The sequence below is a fragment of the Eucalyptus grandis genome, chromosome 6, assembly GCF_016545825.1.
Source record: "Eucalyptus grandis isolate ANBG69807.140 chromosome 6, ASM1654582v1, whole genome shotgun sequence".
NCBI classification, from domain to species: Eukaryota; Viridiplantae; Streptophyta; class Magnoliopsida; order Myrtales; family Myrtaceae; genus Eucalyptus; species Eucalyptus grandis.
Window position 1 is genome coordinate 48,196,556 of NC_052617.1, and position 17,368 is coordinate 48,213,923.

Below are 17,368 nucleotides of genomic sequence, written 5' to 3' on the forward strand. Positions count from 1 at the left end.
GAAATGGCGTCAACCGAGGCAGATAAACTGTAAGTACAAAACTGGAGACGGATGAAAGGGAGCTGAGATGGATATTGATTGCAGTCAGCAAAGCTTTAATAATAAAGAATATGTTTCAGCAAAATATAAATATGACTAAGCTCGCAGCTACAACACTCCAAGCCAGACATTAACGAGAGAACATCACACTTTTGTCTTCCTCTGTGTACAATCCAGGCCTCGGCCTTCTCAGAGAAAAACCCCCATTAACATTCCCAAAACTGTCATCACACGTTACTGCTTGAGAGCCTCCTCATACTAACGACAATCTCGACCGACAAGTTCTTGACTAGGACTTACCTAAAACAACACAAAGACCCAAACCTCAGAACTTGAGGGCAAGTTACTGGGTTTTAGCGTAAGCAACGAATCCCAGGCGACGCATTACATATCATATTTGGGGAGTAGTCTGGGAAAATCTGTGGCGTCAGTGACCAGGGGCAGTTGGAGGTGTTGACCATCACACCCACCACTCACAGCCAGAAACTCACACAATATCCAAATGCCCGCTAACAAAATCCATCACCCCCTAGTCTTTGCCCTCTTCAAACCGAGGCTTGTGTTGAACGGGGACACAGAACCTGACATAGGAGAACTCTCATCGCGAAGCGTGCCATTGAGCATTGCCAGCTCTCGCAACTGCTGCTTCTTGTAGACATCCTGAGATTCGTCCTGCATAAACAAGAGATGTAAAGATGATCAACCCCAATGCCCTTTATCAATGATACTGCTTTAGCCGAATACTGCATGCCGGGAGTAAGGCAGAAGAGTTTACCACTGGCTTAAGCAAATCTTGCAGTATGTCACGAGCTTGAATTAAGCGAGCATCAATTATTTCAACAGGTAATTCAGCCTCAATGAGGATGTGAAGCGGTTCATTCAAATGCTCATATCCTGGTTTGCCCCTCATCATTTCTTCCTTTTAAAGAAAATTAGCAGGAGAGAGTGGCATGAGTTCATAAGACAAGTGAGAGATCCATATAATTCAAAAGAAATGAAGGAAACAAGAAAGTAAACAAGTTCCTAGCACCAAGATGATTAATAGCGAACCAAATGAAGAAGTGACTATTTGCTTCTTTCATGAATACAAAAGAATGGACAGTATATATGACACATCTTTGATAAGTGCAATCCATGCCGCACAGAGAAGACTCATGCAAATTTTTTACCCACTTGATGAGCCACTGGTCATTCTTGCCTTTCGAAGTGAACCACAATAAAGCATATGGTAACAATCAGTTGCCAGATCAAGCCACAACTTAACAAGGCTGACATCCTTTGGAAACTCTATCTTGGCAGCCAGGATTGCTTAAGAAACTATTCCAAAAGAAAAAAAGAAAATTGCACCTCAAAATGATGATTACAATGTTTTCTATCGCCACTCCTTTTTTTCTTTTTGGTAGTTTCTACTTTCATAATCATCTATTGTACAGACTCAGCAATTAAAATATTTCCAAACCATGCTTGCTAAATTAAGAGAGTTAAGTCTGTCATGTATTAGACCACATTCACTGGGTTCTCAACTCGCTTTAAAGACAGTTTTATATCAACTGAAAAAAAAGAAAATGACTCCAAAACAATTTTAACGCCCACAAGTGTTAAAAGAGAATCCATAAAGAGGCATAAGCAAGAAGCATAGCATCAAACTCACCCTGCAATTTCTTTGCTACCCCACTTTCTATACACTAGCAGTATCCAGAGAGGTTCATAATAGTAACCACACACAAGACCTCTCTCCATACTTCCCCTAACCTCACAGAAACATGCACACTTCAAAGAAATGCACCCAAATATACATAAAACATGAACTCGTCAGCTCACAGTGAACAATCTAACCATACCCTGGCAGGATCTTTAATGCTGCCGCGGCCTCTGATAAGAACGCGGCACTCAGTACTTGCTTCCACTCTTTTAAGTGAGTTTCCCCTAGGGCCAAGGAGCCGCCCAACAAAGTTGTACTGCAGCATTAAATCACAATTAGCTTGCACTGGATGAAAAGAGATCACCTCATAATCACATAAAAAAGCAAACTAATCTTACACTGGGAAACTTGTCAACTGGAATATCCAACCGAACTGTTTTCTTGACAAGAAGACCGGATGAGCTAACCTGAGAACTCATCCAATTTGGTGCTAATGTCGGCTGCAATTAACTCAATGTCAGCATTTAAGAGTGTCATTATATGCATAAGGTTCATGACTCTGAAACCCTGAGAGCCATTAACTTGGCCCAGTAATCAATGAGGAAGAACATTTCATATTATGGAAAGAGCATATTAATAAAACATAAAGGCAACATGATTTCATAAGCAACTAAGCATACTTGGCAAGGATTGATGCTGCAATGCACACTGCAGGTGATAACCACCAAAACAAAAATTGACACAACCCACAGACAATAGAATGAAAGACATTGTAACCAAAAATATATATAAATTTAGAATCAGCGTAATGAGCAATCATGTTATTGGACTGATGAATGCATTTCCATAGTCAGATGCTAGGTTTCTTCTCTTTTAAAACTTGTAGGGACAAGCAGATGATTTTTTTCTCAAGGACAACTCACTAGGTCTGAGGAATCATACTCATCATGAGATGGTTAATTAAAGAAATCAGGGCACAAATGAGCAAAATAAAATCCTCTTGTCTAGTTCTCTCAAGTTTTGCATTATCACAGGGTTAGTTAAGAGCATGGTTATATCAGTATGATAAGATCATGGTTATATTAGTAATAAGTTCTTGATCTACTCAGCAAATAACCATCTTGTCTTGGCATCTAACAAGATGGAATAACCTAATTCTAAATCGAGATCTAAAAGTAGATGCTAAGATATAAGTACCTTTCATTTCCTATGACGTTACCCCAACTGAAACTAAAAATTCAAAGTACAAGCATTTAAACAGATGGTCATAAGTTAGCATGAATAAGGAGAAGAGTGTCAGGAATGCTTCTATAAACAGTAAAATTAGATGGAGAAAGGTTATGTTAATGGTTAGCATCGTACTTCTGATTGAAACCTTGATGGCCATCCATTCAATTCTGCTCCTCCATTCGAAAATATCCCTCCTGAAGCCAGGGGGCTAGCATGTTCAAGCCCACTTTGACCTAAAACTGATGCATTCTCCAAGAGTGTAGTTACACGCATTATTTCTGCTCCAAAATGTCAATTTCCAAGAATAACACGTACCAGTTAGCATGAGTTAAACAATCAGTTAGCAGTCAGCACAAAATTCATAAACTAAATTTGTCTCCATGTCAGTAGAATAGTAAACTCTCAACTCCTTCAAGAAATTTTTTTTGTCTTTCAATGACCAAAAGGAGTAAGACAATCTTTTTGTCTAAGTAAAGTTAACTGAAGGAAGTAAAAAAGAAGTACAACCCTAGTACACTGGAAGTGCACAAAAGAACATACTGGGAAGACCTACACAAAAAATAACAAAAAGAGAGAGAAACCTGGAAAAAAGCCCACATCGGAAAGAGATCCAAACTTCGTCTATTCCGTAATAATATTGATCAAACAGAAAGAAGACTTCTTGATTCTATTAGACATTCTTCTACTTCTTTCAAAAAGGGAAGAAGATAGTCAGCCGAATAAAAAGGTTTAGTCCTTGGATTGCCCATTTGGGAGTAAAGTCAGGCATTTGTTTTACCTATCAAGAAAATTTTCTTAAGCAAATTCTAAAAAGTTCAAGTCAGGAATGTTATTTCCTGAATGCCAAATCTACAGGTGAAAGATACCATAGTTGACAGTTTGATTATTGACTGACCAACGGGAGAAAACATATTTTGAAGCCTCTACATAAATCATGACTCAAGCCATAGTTGTGGATATATAGTTATGATATAGACTACCGAAAAATCATTCGCTTCCTGAAGGCTCTCAATAAAATCGCAATGGTGAGAAAAGAAAACTGGTTTCTGTGAAGGATAAAACACAAAACCTCATACTATTTTCTCACTCCAAAAAGTATATGCAGTGGGGGAGATCAATCCCTCATAATTCAACCAGCCCTCTAATAAATTCCATCAGTCCAGTCCACAATTTCTCATATGGGATTCAATCACATCTCACTTGTCAGTTTCAAGCTTTTCCACTGATCCCACAAAGCAGTTTTAAGCTCCACGACAATCCATGAAATCTAAATATTGATATTCTTCTCAGCCTTATGCACTCCACATGATGCAATCACTCCCGATATTTTGAAAACTAATCTACACCAGTAAAGTCATTCAGCATTGTTCTCCTTGAACTCTAATCATTTTGACAGCCACAAGTTCTCTCATTGAGAGCCAACGAGAAATGTTATGTGAATATCCATGACAGCTTAGATAATGATTGTCAAGGACTGGCTCGAGATAAGATATCTAAATCTTTAGACAGTGTCATTGATGCTGTCAGTTCACAACAGAAGCTGCAACCCCCCCCAAGTCCAAAGAGATCAAGGAAGTTAGTCTTGACAAACAGCATTTCACAACTTAAATGGGGAAATATTGTTATAAACGAGTTCTCAGAAGAACTGGAAAAGAGAAGTTAAAATTAGTTATAACCCTAGAAATGCTTTAACCCATAGCAGTAATGGCAGTATTAAAACCTTATATATCAGCTTAACCTTTAAAGGTCACACCTTCACCAAAAAAGACAACTCTCTTCACAGTTCGTCATATAACATGAATTTTGATGTATCTGTGGGAAAGCATGTGATGTTCCAACAAACAACTACTAGCCGGAAGGAAACCTGAGGGTACTCATACATTGGTAGAAGCTGATAGGGAGTCAGATTGTGTCAATTGAAGATTCCATGCAAGGTAAACATAATGCTAGTCAAATAAGTCAGCTTCCCTAACCAATAATGTCTGTTAGATGTGCACAGAAGGAAAGGGCTCAGTTGTTGAACATGCGCACAGGAGGAATAACTAGCTCCTTGCATGTTCCTTTAACTTGCATAGAAGAACAAAAGGAGCTGCTTTCAGCAACCCCAAAATTGCAACTGGTTTTTTCAATGCAAATGCTGCATCGCTAATTGTAAAGCTTACCTTGGTTTAACAAACGATAGCAAGTTGGAAGCACAGTCATAAATGGACTTAATTTCAGGCGTTCTTCTAGTAGTTCACTGAGATACCTGCCATCAAGATATCAAAGCAAGAAGAATGAAACTTAATCATTCAAATGCATCCAGAACTCAGGCGTGGTTTGAAAAACTAAAATTTCAGATGACAGGAAGCAGCAAAACCAATCACTAAAATAACCACACGACAATCAAATTAGAAAATAGATCAGCCACCGGAACTGCACAAAAATTTGTGACTGAACCATTTCCATTGTAGATCCTCTGGACGATGTATAACGAAAAGCAGACCAACCAAATGGAATTTTACAGAAATGACGCCTCAAAAATGCCCTCAAATTGAACAATCCACCTGCCACTCAGTGAAATCTATCCAGAAAGGCAACAGTAGAGTGGTTGCATAGATCAATCAAACCAAACTACCTTCGCACACAACGTAACTCCGAACAATTCAATCAGCAGATCAGCGAAGACACAAAGTAGCTTCCAAGTGAGTCTCTGCCACAGAAGCAAGCACTCAAGCACTGATCGGATGCAAACAACAATAGAGACGAACCAGTCACCAGATCTAAAGTCAATACACCGATCCTAACATCAACAAACGCGGTTCAAAACGTCATCTAATCAAGACCACACCAAACGATCCAGATCCTCAATCGCATCATCAGACAGACACACACCGATTCACCGATCAAAATCTCATAAAGAGAGAGAGAGAGAGAGAGAGAGAGAGAGAGAGAGAGAGAGGAGAGAGAAGGATTACTTCTCCTGCTCGGCGAGGGCGGAGGAGGTGAAGCGGAGGCCGGAGAGGTGAGGCGAGTGAGGCGCGGTGGAAGGGGACGGCGAGTAGGCCATGTACCTGCCGCCGCCGGAGGACGTCATGATCGCCGCCGATGGGGGTGGAGCGCCTCGGGGACCTTCCGGGGGGGGTGGACGATCGATCGGTCAGGACGCCGCCGGCATGCGAGGCGGGCGGCCACCGGGGGCGGCGGCGCGTTTCGGCGCGGATGGATGGTGTGGCTGAGGCTGGTGGGAGGTTTCCCACCAGAGATATCCACCCTCCCTTCCTTCCTTCCTTCCTGCCTTCCTCCCTTCTTCAGTCGAGGGCGTCGGTGGAGCGATCCCCTCCGTATTTATAGAGTTTGCGTAAATCCGTATTTTTGTACAGTCGATACTCGAGTGGGTGAATCGTCGCTTTATTTACGGACGAGCCACTGGATTACTAGTGAACAGTCACCGCGGTGAAGAAGACGAAGAAGATGGTGCAGACTCCAGAGGAGTGGCGCGGACGAAGGCGAACGGCCGGTGAAAAATAAATAAAAAAGATTAAAAAAAAAAACGACGGAGGCGGTTAATCTGGAGAACAGTCGTTGCCCCCATGCACGCGTGGAGGGAAAATAGCCGTGGCATATATTCGTTTCAATATTTATCGAGTCGCTCGATATTTATATTTTACACTTTATGATTTATTCTTCTTTTTTTTTGGGGGTCAGACTGTCAACGCGCTATTGAAATGTATCGAATCAATATAATATATTCCTAAAGTTCTCTTAGTTAATATTAAGGGTGAGGCAAAAGAACCTAAATCACTTAAATAAGATCAAACCGATTGATTATAAATGATTTCCGATGTCAATAATTAGAATCGATGAGTATCAGTTCGATTTTAAGTGATCATCCAAACCAAACTGATCTATATTTTTAAAATTTTATGTTTTCAAAATGCTAATTGCTAATTCCATCTCTCTCTCACATTCATCGCTCCTCAGTCCTCTCTTGGCACATGCTCTCTCTCAAAATGCTATAATTCCTCTCATCTCTCTCCCATATCGCCCTCGATGCCCATAGGTCGCAGCCTTGCTCGCTCATTGCTTAGATTTCGAAACAATTGCAAATGGATTGCAACCACTAATTGATCTTCATTGTAACAGCTAATTGTAGACTCGTCAACTCACTTGCAAATGGATTACAACCACATCGAGCTTTCTCTCTTTCTCTCTCTTCAAAATATTTCGTGAATTGTTTATCTCATTTGGGTTTGCTATTTAATGTGGAAAATGTGATGAGATATCATGGTTGGTGATTTTAGTTATACTTCCACAATTAATGGGTGACTTACTGAAATTGAGTATATACTATATCGGGTTTTTGTTGATGTTCATTAATAGCCGATTCCGTGGACCCAAAATCGGACTAAATCATGATGCGATTCCCTCTTGGGTTCAAAAACCATGGGACGATTCCCGGTTGTTTGATCAAGAAACGGTCCTTCATATATGATTATTAGTTCTAGGATGGGAACTAACCCATGTTGAAAACTAATCGTCCCTATTTAATACATTCACTTTGCTTGTATAAATTACTAGTTGATCATCACCGGTTTCCATTAGGTTAAAATGAAGAAAATGATATATGAAGAGATCAAATTATTTATATATATTAAAAAAAACGTTAGCTAAAGAAGGGATTTGAAATAATTTCAAAATGAACGTATAAATTTTTTACCTTATTAAGCGATCAATTAGATAGTCGAAATATCTCTATTCAATATTATACGGTACTTTAGAAGAATTGTGTAAATCTTTATCTAAATTAATAAAGAAGTTTGGTGAGGTACATTTTACCAATGCTTGTAGTTAATCCGTATATGTTGTCACTCTATGATTGGGCGAAAGCATTCTCATTTGGACAATCCTTTAATGCTGCTTCGTCAAATTGGGAGCCTTTCGTCGCAACCACCAACTCTAGTACTCGTGGTTGGAGAGTTCTCTTCGTGAAAAATGACAAAGGGAGGATTCAACACGTTTACTATTGTTTTTTCATTGGCCAATTTTTTTTTTTTTTAAAAAGAATGTTTAAGTATAGGGCAAAAGAGAAAATTGTCGTTGTCGAGATGCTTTAGAATTTTTTGGGTTCACACTGATTGCTTTTTTTGCAATTTCACAATGGAATAAGTTATCATTCCTTCTAGAATTTACCCATCACTCGTGATTAAAAAGAACGTTTGAAAAGTGGGATAGATGATATATTTATAGTTTCAATCTCCATCGAGATCTCATAAGATGAGATTATTAGTTTATTATAATCACTAAAGTAATCTCCCTCTACTTATATAGTTTTGCGTGAGCTTTTTTTGGTTGGCACAATAGGGTGGAGTATTAGGAGACCGTCGGCTCCAATGGTCATTTGTTCTGATCCCACCAAAAGCATGCAAAACTTATGGATTAAGACAACCTATACAGGTTAAATGCCCATAATTAGTTGGTTTATAGGGCTTATAGAGTGTTTTATGGATCTCCACACTAATGCCTATGAATTATCAAGAGAAATAATGATTTTATGTTGCATCACCATGAATGGTTATTTGATCTTATGATTCGCAATTGTAAAGACTTAACAAATATTATTTGTTAAGTGCCAGATTTGGCGATTAGAGGATCCTATCCTACTTGTCATCCTTTTCTTTTCTTCCTTTTTCCCCTTTTGACGAACACTTAAAAAGATAGGTACAAGTAGTTTTAACCATTTATTTTTGTAGATTCATGATTATTTTTTGAGTAAATTGTCATGGATTATATAGACAATATGAAACCCTGATATTTTCATGTATAAAGATAGGATAAAACTCAAAGTTAGGAAGATCCTAGAAATATCTCACAAAAAGATAATTGTGGCAACACATGGTCATCTGGCATGAATGGACCACCTTAAAAAATCGAGTCATCTAGTATGATGGACACCTTAAAAGGTTGCTTACAGCTTGAATCAACCCTAAACAACTTTTTAATAAAAAAAATGTTCAACTTAAAAAGGCAAAAGAAAAATGGAAAGACTTCGTGGGCCATTTCAGTTATTTGGTTTCTTCAATCGAGACAAATGGGCCCTCGCAGCTTTGACTGGGCACGTTTCTAGAAGTTGGACTTGGGCTGTCCAAGTTGGACCCATACAATAACGAAAAGCCGAAGGCCTTTGGATAAAGCATAATTAGGGGGAAAAAACTCACACTTTCCCATTAAAATTTAAAGGATTAATATTACGAAAAACCTTAAATTGGTACATCTATGAAAAATTTACCATTGATCACCAAAAATCTCAAAGCCGATATACCTATGACAAATTTACCCTAAACTAATTTTTTGATTACCAAAAATCCTAACCAATGCACTCATTACATCTTTATCATTTATTGACTTTCATTAAATTTTACTATGAAATTATTAAATTAGATGATATATGACAATAAATCAATTGACACGACAAGTTGACATATAAATCAATATTAATTTGGGATAAAATTATCATAAATGTACTAATTTGGATTGGTTTGCAGTAAATTTATCACAAGTGTATAAGTTTGAGTTTTTCGTGATATCAACCTCAATCTAAAATATTATCCAAGTTTCAAAAAAATAACCAGAGAAATCATAGGCAAACTCATGTGTCGAGATTTACATGTTCCGAAAGTTTAAGACTGAGTGAAATTAACATAAAAGTCAAAGTATTTAAGTTGTGGGTTTTAAATTAAACAAAGATTACAAAATCAAAAATCGATCCTAACACGTGTGATTTTTATGCGGTTCTTATAGGATAATTAGAGCTTGTTTTAAAATGAGAAATACGGAGATGAAATAAAATTACGAAATTACACATTTGTCAATAGATAAGGAAGGGTGATGCTATTTTCATTCTATCTTTGATTTGGTACACACATTTTATTATCAATTGACCGAAATAGTATGTTAGGAAACAATATCAATTGCCTTTACCACCCTAATTTTTTTCTCTCTCATCTCTTTTCTTCACCTTCTATGTTAATTCTAAACTGATTAAATCATCTTCTTATGCTGGAATATCAATTAATAATTAATTAAGCATACTTTTTCTTTAATGTGTATTGTTTCTCACTACCGCGATTTCTTCTCCCGTCTTCTTTGTAAATTATGATATATTAAATTTTGAAATAATTTTAAATTTTTGACTTTGGTCCATAAAATCCTGCTTTGATTTTATCTATCTCGTCAGATGCCCTCAGCTCCGGAGGAAATTTGCTTCATTTGGTACAGGGCCAGAAGGAATAAAATAAAGGATAGATATAATCACAATAGAAAAGAGAAAAATGATTTGAAAGCATTGATTCATAAAGCATCAGGACGCAATTACTGTTTTACTTATTTTCGGACCACGAGCGAGAAATATAAGTTTATTTTTATTACACACAAACCCCTGCCAAGTCTTTCAAATCCTATTTGGACGGATTTGGAGGAATATAGAATGTACAGGATTGCGATTTTAAAATCATTTCTCTTCCCTCCTGCCAAATTATGAATAAAAGTAGGGGTCTCTTTGCTTGAGATAATGATATGGAAATAATTACATTTTTATTCTTCCACTTAGAAAAATACGATTTAAATCCTGTACATATGCAACTTTATACTCTCCATCGCTACATGATTATCGCAAAATTCTATACTTACCAATATACACAGCACTCCATATCATTCAAGCAAATTCAAAATTATCTTTAAAATCGATTTGTTCTTAAATGTCTCTCCATAATCTCTCTAGATTGATTTTTTACGTTTTCATTGTACTTGACTAAATTCATGCGGCTAACATGTTTGTAATTTTTATTTTTTGTAATAACTTTTGAACTTTTATAATATTCAAGCGTTTATCTTCAATTTCACATGAAAAAAATGACGCAAATGGTCTATGTAATTATGTTCAATGCGCAAGGCGCCCTTCAACTTTTAATTTGGTTAATGCAATATCTGAACTTTAATCCAATTTATAATATCGTTTCTGAATTTTTAATTTATTAAATGTCAATCCTAAACTTTTTGTACATATTCTATTTAGTCTCTATACTTATGAAAATATCTAATATTTATCTTTTCATTAATTCAAGTTGATGGAACTTGCTGATTTAACTTTTCTGTAAATTCACATGTGACTTATTTATGAGATAATCAACTAAAATTATAACGAAAATATCCTTCTAATTTGTTCGATTTTATTCAATTTATAAGAATGATTATTCGTGTTATTTGATGACATGGATTATTATATCTTGATTTGAGTTGAATATCTGACGTGAACAATTTATGTGTAACGTTATTCTTTTTTTCGCCATTCAAACTCACTAAATTAAAAGTTAAACGGTGAAATTTTGATAAAAGGATAATATTTGATATTTTCATATAACGATGAAAGAATTACACATCGGGTTAAATATCAATAGTTCATTTTGAATAAATTAAAAGTTTAGAGACGTTATCGCGTAGTGAGCTAAAATTTAAAAATCATTTGTGTAATTATCTATTTATATAATTTTTAATGATTTTCCGAATTTTTTAAAAATATATTTTTATTTTGGCGGAAAAGCAAAAGAAATGGCTGCAGTTCTCCGCTTGCTTAAAACAAACAGGACCGTCCCGCGACGCTGGCCGGTCCGGCGAGCATTTGCCTCCACTGCATCGCTGCGAAATGGACGGCAACCGAATTCTCACGGTACGATCCCCGTTCCGATTAGCTCGACCGATCCATTTGCCCTTCATCGTTCCTCGTTCATCTCGAATCGGGGTCGGTGCCACTGCTGATCGCAAGCTGTTATTGCACTGTTTCCGTTTCGATCGTGTTGGAAATCCTCTTGACCGGATTGTCGGAAGCTTCTGAGTCGATGGATTCGATGGCTAGGGTTTGGAGCGTTCTCGGCTGTTCATTCCTGGTATTGATGAATTCATAGTTTGGGTATGGAATTCGTAGTGCTTGCGCAATGCGAAGGATCCTGCAGTGCGAATGATCATCATTCATAGACGAGCGTTTCCGGCGAAAAGATAACATTCTTGTTTTCTTTTCTTCCACAGGCAATTCGAAACATTACGTCGCTAAAGCTTTCAAGAGTATAGCTTTATTCTAAATAGCCAAACAATATTTTCTCCCCAGTCGCTGCCGCTAATTTTTGTCGTATACATGTTGATACTGGAAGCATTTGCATTCGGTCTCTCGCCTGGAAATCATGCATTTCTGGCTCTAGCTGGTTCAGGGTTCCATCTTTTTGTTAAATCCATTCCCGATAAGCAATTGAAGACTTTGTGGCCCAAAGAGGTTTCTGAAATATTCCCTCAAAAGATCTAGCGGAACATCAAGACCAGTCTCTGTTGCGGGTGACAGCTGCTGTTGCGATGTTCGGCCGGCTGACATTGTATTTCTAACTACAGAAGTGTGATCGGATAGTGAAGGGATGCACCTTGATAAAAAGAAAATTGAATAGTTTTTAAAAGTCTTATGTTCTTTTGGCGTGTCATTATTCACTACTACGAGAAGTTCATTAGTTCCTTCATTTTCGGGGGATCTTGCTTTCTTTGCCTTGTGCCTGCTGTTACTTGATAAGCCCCGTCACAATGATGGGATTCATAAGATCATCTGCTTGTAAATCCCATAAAACACGGTCTGAGTTGAATATGCTGGATCCGCTTCCCAAATCTTTCTCTCCATTTGACTCCTCCCCATCCTCTTCCTCAATTATTCCATCTAACGGGCCTTGTTGGTCCCCTGGAGTGCGCGTGCTTCCGGTACACATACTTGGGTTCCAAGGTGATCCATCCCCTTCATTGCCAAGCCCTGAATGGCCATACTGAAATTCTGAGGCAGATGGAGGGAAGCCACTGCGTGCTCCTATGAAGTTCGTTGCAGGCACACCCATTGGCTCCCGTCTCGCTTGGAGGCAGCATGCCAGGTTCCAGGATGGCCCTCGATAAGCCCAGCCTGATCTTTTCCACGGTATCCTCTTTCTCATCACTTTTAGTGGTGAGACAAGTGGATGTACTGGTCCTTTGTGGTGCGTTGGATTGATGGAGCTGGAAGTCCACACGCTTCTTGGTCAGCAGGTGAAGCATTTCCACGTGCGGTGGGGGTAGTGCCGTAGCAATCTCAGCCATGAGGTGGGAGAATGGCTTGTGAGTAACTGGATCGATTCCCATTTCCGAAAGCTTCTTTTTCAGCTTTGTGTTCCAGTAGTTCTTGACATCATTGTCCGTGCGGGCAACTGAGCCGCAATTATCGACCACCTGTAGCAAAACTCAACCGGGATTTTAATTCCCGGGAGGTAATCGTAGAAAACAACCACTCGGCACTCATGGAAGAACAGAATGGCGGTAATGTAGAGGAGTTGAGAACAAGCTTCTGCAGAAGAATATGACGTGGAAGGATGGATTGATTGATTGATTTACCGGTTACCAAGGACAGCATGGAGCCTCATGATGGTTTGCTCCTCTGCTTCTAAGAATTCACCGTGCTTCAAGTCTGGTCGGAGGTAGTTCATCGCAGCCTACAGCTTTTTCCACATCTCTGCAGGCCTACCTATTGATCATTAGTTACTCCTTTTTTTTTCTGGCTTCGGGCATTTGTTAAAAACATAATATATATATATATATATATATATAGAGAGAGAGAGAGAGAGAGAGAGAGAGAGAGAGAGAGAGGCATTTTTGGGAATGAGCCGCCAGTTACGGGTTCCGTGTTGGGCGATGTAAGAGGCGAGCTTATTGTCTTCTTCAGGGGTCCACTGTCCTCTTCTGCATTTTTGTATCTTAGGAAATTCTGTTGCTTTGGTACAGATAGATGAATGAGTCGATAGTTTTGGATGAAAGAAGCCAATGGAGATGATTTCTCTACTTACACTCTTTTCGAGGAATTATTTCCCTTCTATTTATTGTGTGCTTCTTGGAAAGAAAATCAAGCAGGACAGTTGTTTAGCCAATTTTCTATCATGTATGTGAATGTGAAGAAATGGTGTGTGGTCTTTAACAAAGGGAGGGATGTCTTCTTATATTAGGGGTTTGCATTGTATGTGGCTTTGTGTGATATAGCCCGAGTTACCATCGAAGGTGCATGATTTAATTAAAGAATTCAACGCCATGGTGTGTGTGAGAGAAGGGCAGATAGCTCACCCACAAGTTGCTTGGTCAAAATCTCTCTCTCTCTCTCTGCGTGTGTACGTAGTTGACTGTATCAGGTTTCTGCTAAAGCTGGTGTGTTAACAGTTAAGGTCACACGTGATTGCCTCATGGAAGAGCTTGTCTTTCCGAGGTTGTTGCACGTGTGGGTCTTTCTGGGACTCGGTCTACCGCTCCTAGTTCTAACGCATTAGAAACCTAATCATTCTGTGAATGCAAGAATGGCTGGTGCTTGCTGCTTCTTAGCAATTACTTTGACATGAACAATTTAGTCCAAGTTGTCTGTTGACATCTTATGTCCAGGACTAATTATCAGTCCTCTCTTTTATGAAGTCTCTTGACATGAGTGTAAGAATCTTGTCGACCAAGAAGATGATGTGTCAAATATAATAATTTTCACGCTTCTGTTTGTCATTGATGTAATTCTTTGTCGATCTGCATGTTTATTATTATTATTTTTCTTTTCAAAGACGTATTCACAAACTAGAAAGGTAACTGATTGGCCAAAACATAATTGGTGCATGCTATCGACACAACTCAAGCATGTGACGGGGTGTATTTATATTCTCACTTTTTAGCTGTTAAAAATGGGAGGAACTCAAGTTATTTGTATCAGAAGAAATTTCGCACCGTGCATAAGCTTCTGGAATTGCATTCTTACCAATTACAATTGATGTATTCTTCTCTGGACAGCAAAAGTCATTTCAGTCATTTGAATTGGCCGTTAGATTGTGTAATCCATATTAGATATAATCCTAGAGTTTCACCAGAAATCACCGTTTCGGATCAGCAACCTCCTGCAGTAATGTTTCCATCATTTATGTAGAAAAACGAAGGCTTGATCAATAGCAACTCTAATGCTGAATGTATGCACACGGTATAGTCAGCAACTACTGTGCATATATTTTCTTTTATCTGGAGAACAACGAATGAGTCCAATACCTGCATAATGGAATATCTCAAAGAAAACTCATAAATGAGCTCATTGACATACTCAAAATTTATGGAATGGCTTCGTTTAACTCTCGACATTTATGCTCCATTCGTTTCACGGAAAATTGACCATCTCCGGAAAACATTTTCCCATAAGTTATTTTCCAGGAAAATTGCTATATTTTTCGGTGTTCGGCTAATACTTAAATTTTGAGTGAAAACATTTTCCACTGTTCGTTAACTAATTTCTTTCTTTTTTTCTTTTTTTATTTTTTTTTATTTTTTCCTTCTCCTTCCTCCTTCCTCCTCCTTCCTCATTCCTCTGCCGCCGCTCCTCCTTCTTCCTCCTCCTTCCTCCTCCGCCGCTGCTCCTCCTTCTTCCTCCTCCTTCCTCCGCCGCCGCTCCTCCTTCTTCCTCCTTCCTCCGCCGCCGCACGCCCGACGATGGCGGCCGACCAAGATCCGGTCGCCGATCCGCCGACCAAGGTCCGGTCGCGGTTCGGCGAGCCGGGCGGGCTCGGGCCTTGCTGCGGAGGCTCGCCGAGGTCCGCGAGCCGCGAGCTCGCCGGATCTAGCGGCGGAGCTCGGGCGAGGCCCGAGCCCCGCCCGGCTTGCCGGATCCGGGTGAGGCCGAGCTCCGCCCCAAGCCGGCGAGGCTTCGCCTCGCCCGATCTGGTGAGGCTCGAGCTCGCCGAGCTCGGGCGAGCTGGGCTTCCACAGATCGAGCTAGGCGGAGCCTCGCCGGCCCGGGGCGGAGCTCGAGCTGGCTCGCGACCGCGGCCGGTCGCCGGTCGTCGGCCGCTGTCGAGGCCGGCCACCGGCCAAGCTAAGGAAGAAAAATGAAAAGGAAAGAAAGAAAAAAAAAAAAAAAAGAGGAAGTTGTGGAAAATGTTTTCCACTTTTCGGGAGTGAAAAACATTTTCCTTAGATTTGCATGTAAATTTTACTGTTGATGGAAAATATTTTCCTTGAGTTGTTGATTTTCCGTGAAACGAACATCGGAAAATCCGAAAAACATTTTTTTGAAAGTTATTTTCCGTGAAACGAACGCAAAGATTAAACACGCGACCTTTTTCTCTCACTACGCACACTACGCACGCTACGCATGCAACCAATATCATCAAACGTGAATCTATCCTCTAGGAATCAGGACAAGATCTGCCTGCTTTTGAAATAAAAATTCTCTCGTTAAAGAAAACGTCTTTCTCCGACTCGTACATGTGGCGTTTACCCAGTTTGATTTTTCACCTTACAATACGGATATGAAAAATAAAAAATAAATGATCGTAGACCTCGTAAAATTCAAATGGGTGAGTGCGTGGGTGGTCAAGTCCTCATCCTTAATCCACAGCTATGAAAGAGGACTTGGACGGATTCTGTCTTTGATGGTCCAAGACCCGCACACAGGTGCCTACTTGAACAGAAAAGACAATCACCGGAGCCAATCTCCCTTGAAGATCTTACACTTTCAAAATAGTTTTTATCCTTGTTACCTTGGAGAACGTCGCCAACTGAAGTCGCCTTCATCTTTTGAACCAGCATTGTACTCAAGAATTTTGCCGACTTCAGCTTTGTATTATATTTTGAAGGTTCTACTATTTGTGACATGGATACAAACGAAAGAGGGTGCTCCTCTTTATATCAGTATAGGCTCAATAGTAGCCGTCGATCTGTTTTCAATCTCACAGTAAAAATTGCATCTCTTCGCTTACCTGCATTTATTACAGGAATGTATATTTTCGCCCTCTAGAGTATTCTAGCGTAAGCACTACAAAAGCTAATTTCCTTGGGCAGTGACATTACCTTTTTTTACCTCGTTTTTGGACTTTCATGTTCTGTGGACTTGACCTGAGGGAGTGCTGCGGACGCATGACAGCGCTAGCAACAGTGATCGGTTATTAGCGTCAATAACCGAGAGCCACATGGAAGTTCTCGCTTCCAGTGATCGGTTATTATATAACTTAGAAATTGGATGGACACGTATAAATCCTAATTGAATCATAAATTTTGTGAGGCGTGGAGGATGATTTCCCCAAACATAATCGTTCCGAGTCCGATGTGTTGAAATTTTATTGATAAAGTTGATAATTAGAGTGATATTACCGTCATTTTAGTTATTGATAAACGTTGATAGTTAGAGTGGTGTTACAGTCATTTTAGTTGATGGGTACATATATTTTTTGAATTTTTTTGAATGATTATAGAGTTTATATTTATTAAACCAAGATTTTCTAAGTATACGGCAAGGTTTATCAATAATTTTGACATGTTAAGTTATTTTAATTATAATTAATTAATACTAATAATGACCCAGTTACGATAATTGTAGCTCACCACTCATTTGCTGAAGTGAAGTTTCAACAGGATCACCCT

At 39.1% G+C, this 17,368-nt stretch overlaps 1 protein-coding gene and 1 pseudogene across 1 annotated transcript; both read right to left on the reverse strand.

The window, feature by feature from the left end:
• Positions 1 to 50: 50 nt before the first annotated feature.
• Positions 51 to 6,198, reverse strand: LOC104450386 (KH domain-containing protein At5g56140). Its single transcript, XM_010064913.3, has 7 exons — positions 5,869 to 6,198; positions 5,074 to 5,159; positions 3,044 to 3,189; positions 2,080 to 2,181; positions 1,881 to 1,997; positions 815 to 958; positions 51 to 711 (listed from the first exon to the last, which is right to left on the reverse strand). The coding sequence occupies exons 1-7, from the start codon at positions 5,985 to 5,987 to the stop codon at positions 562 to 564; spliced, it is 864 nt and encodes a 287-aa protein (XP_010063215.1). The 5' UTR covers positions 5,988 to 6,198; the 3' UTR covers positions 51 to 561.
• Positions 6,199 to 12,486: 6,288 nt separating this feature from the next.
• LOC108960378 lies at positions 12,487 to 13,087 on the reverse strand (annotated as a pseudogene).
• Between the last annotated feature and the right edge of the window lie 4,281 nt (positions 13,088 to 17,368).

Bases quoted from the DNA above. Each gene is read 5' to 3' on its own strand.
- LOC104450386 (XM_010064913.3), bottom strand. From the start codon at position 5,987: ATGACGTCCTCCGGCGGCGGCAGGTACATGGCCTACTCGCCGTCCCCT. The intron at 5,160-5,868 runs GTAATCCTTCTC...TCTTGATGGCAG, and splicing joins GCCCTCGCCGAGCAGGAGAA to GTATCTCAGTGAACTACTAG. The intron at 1,998-2,079 runs GTAAGATTAGTT...TTAATGCTGCAG, and splicing joins CAGTTGACAAGTTTCCCAGT to TACAACTTTGTTGGGCGGCT.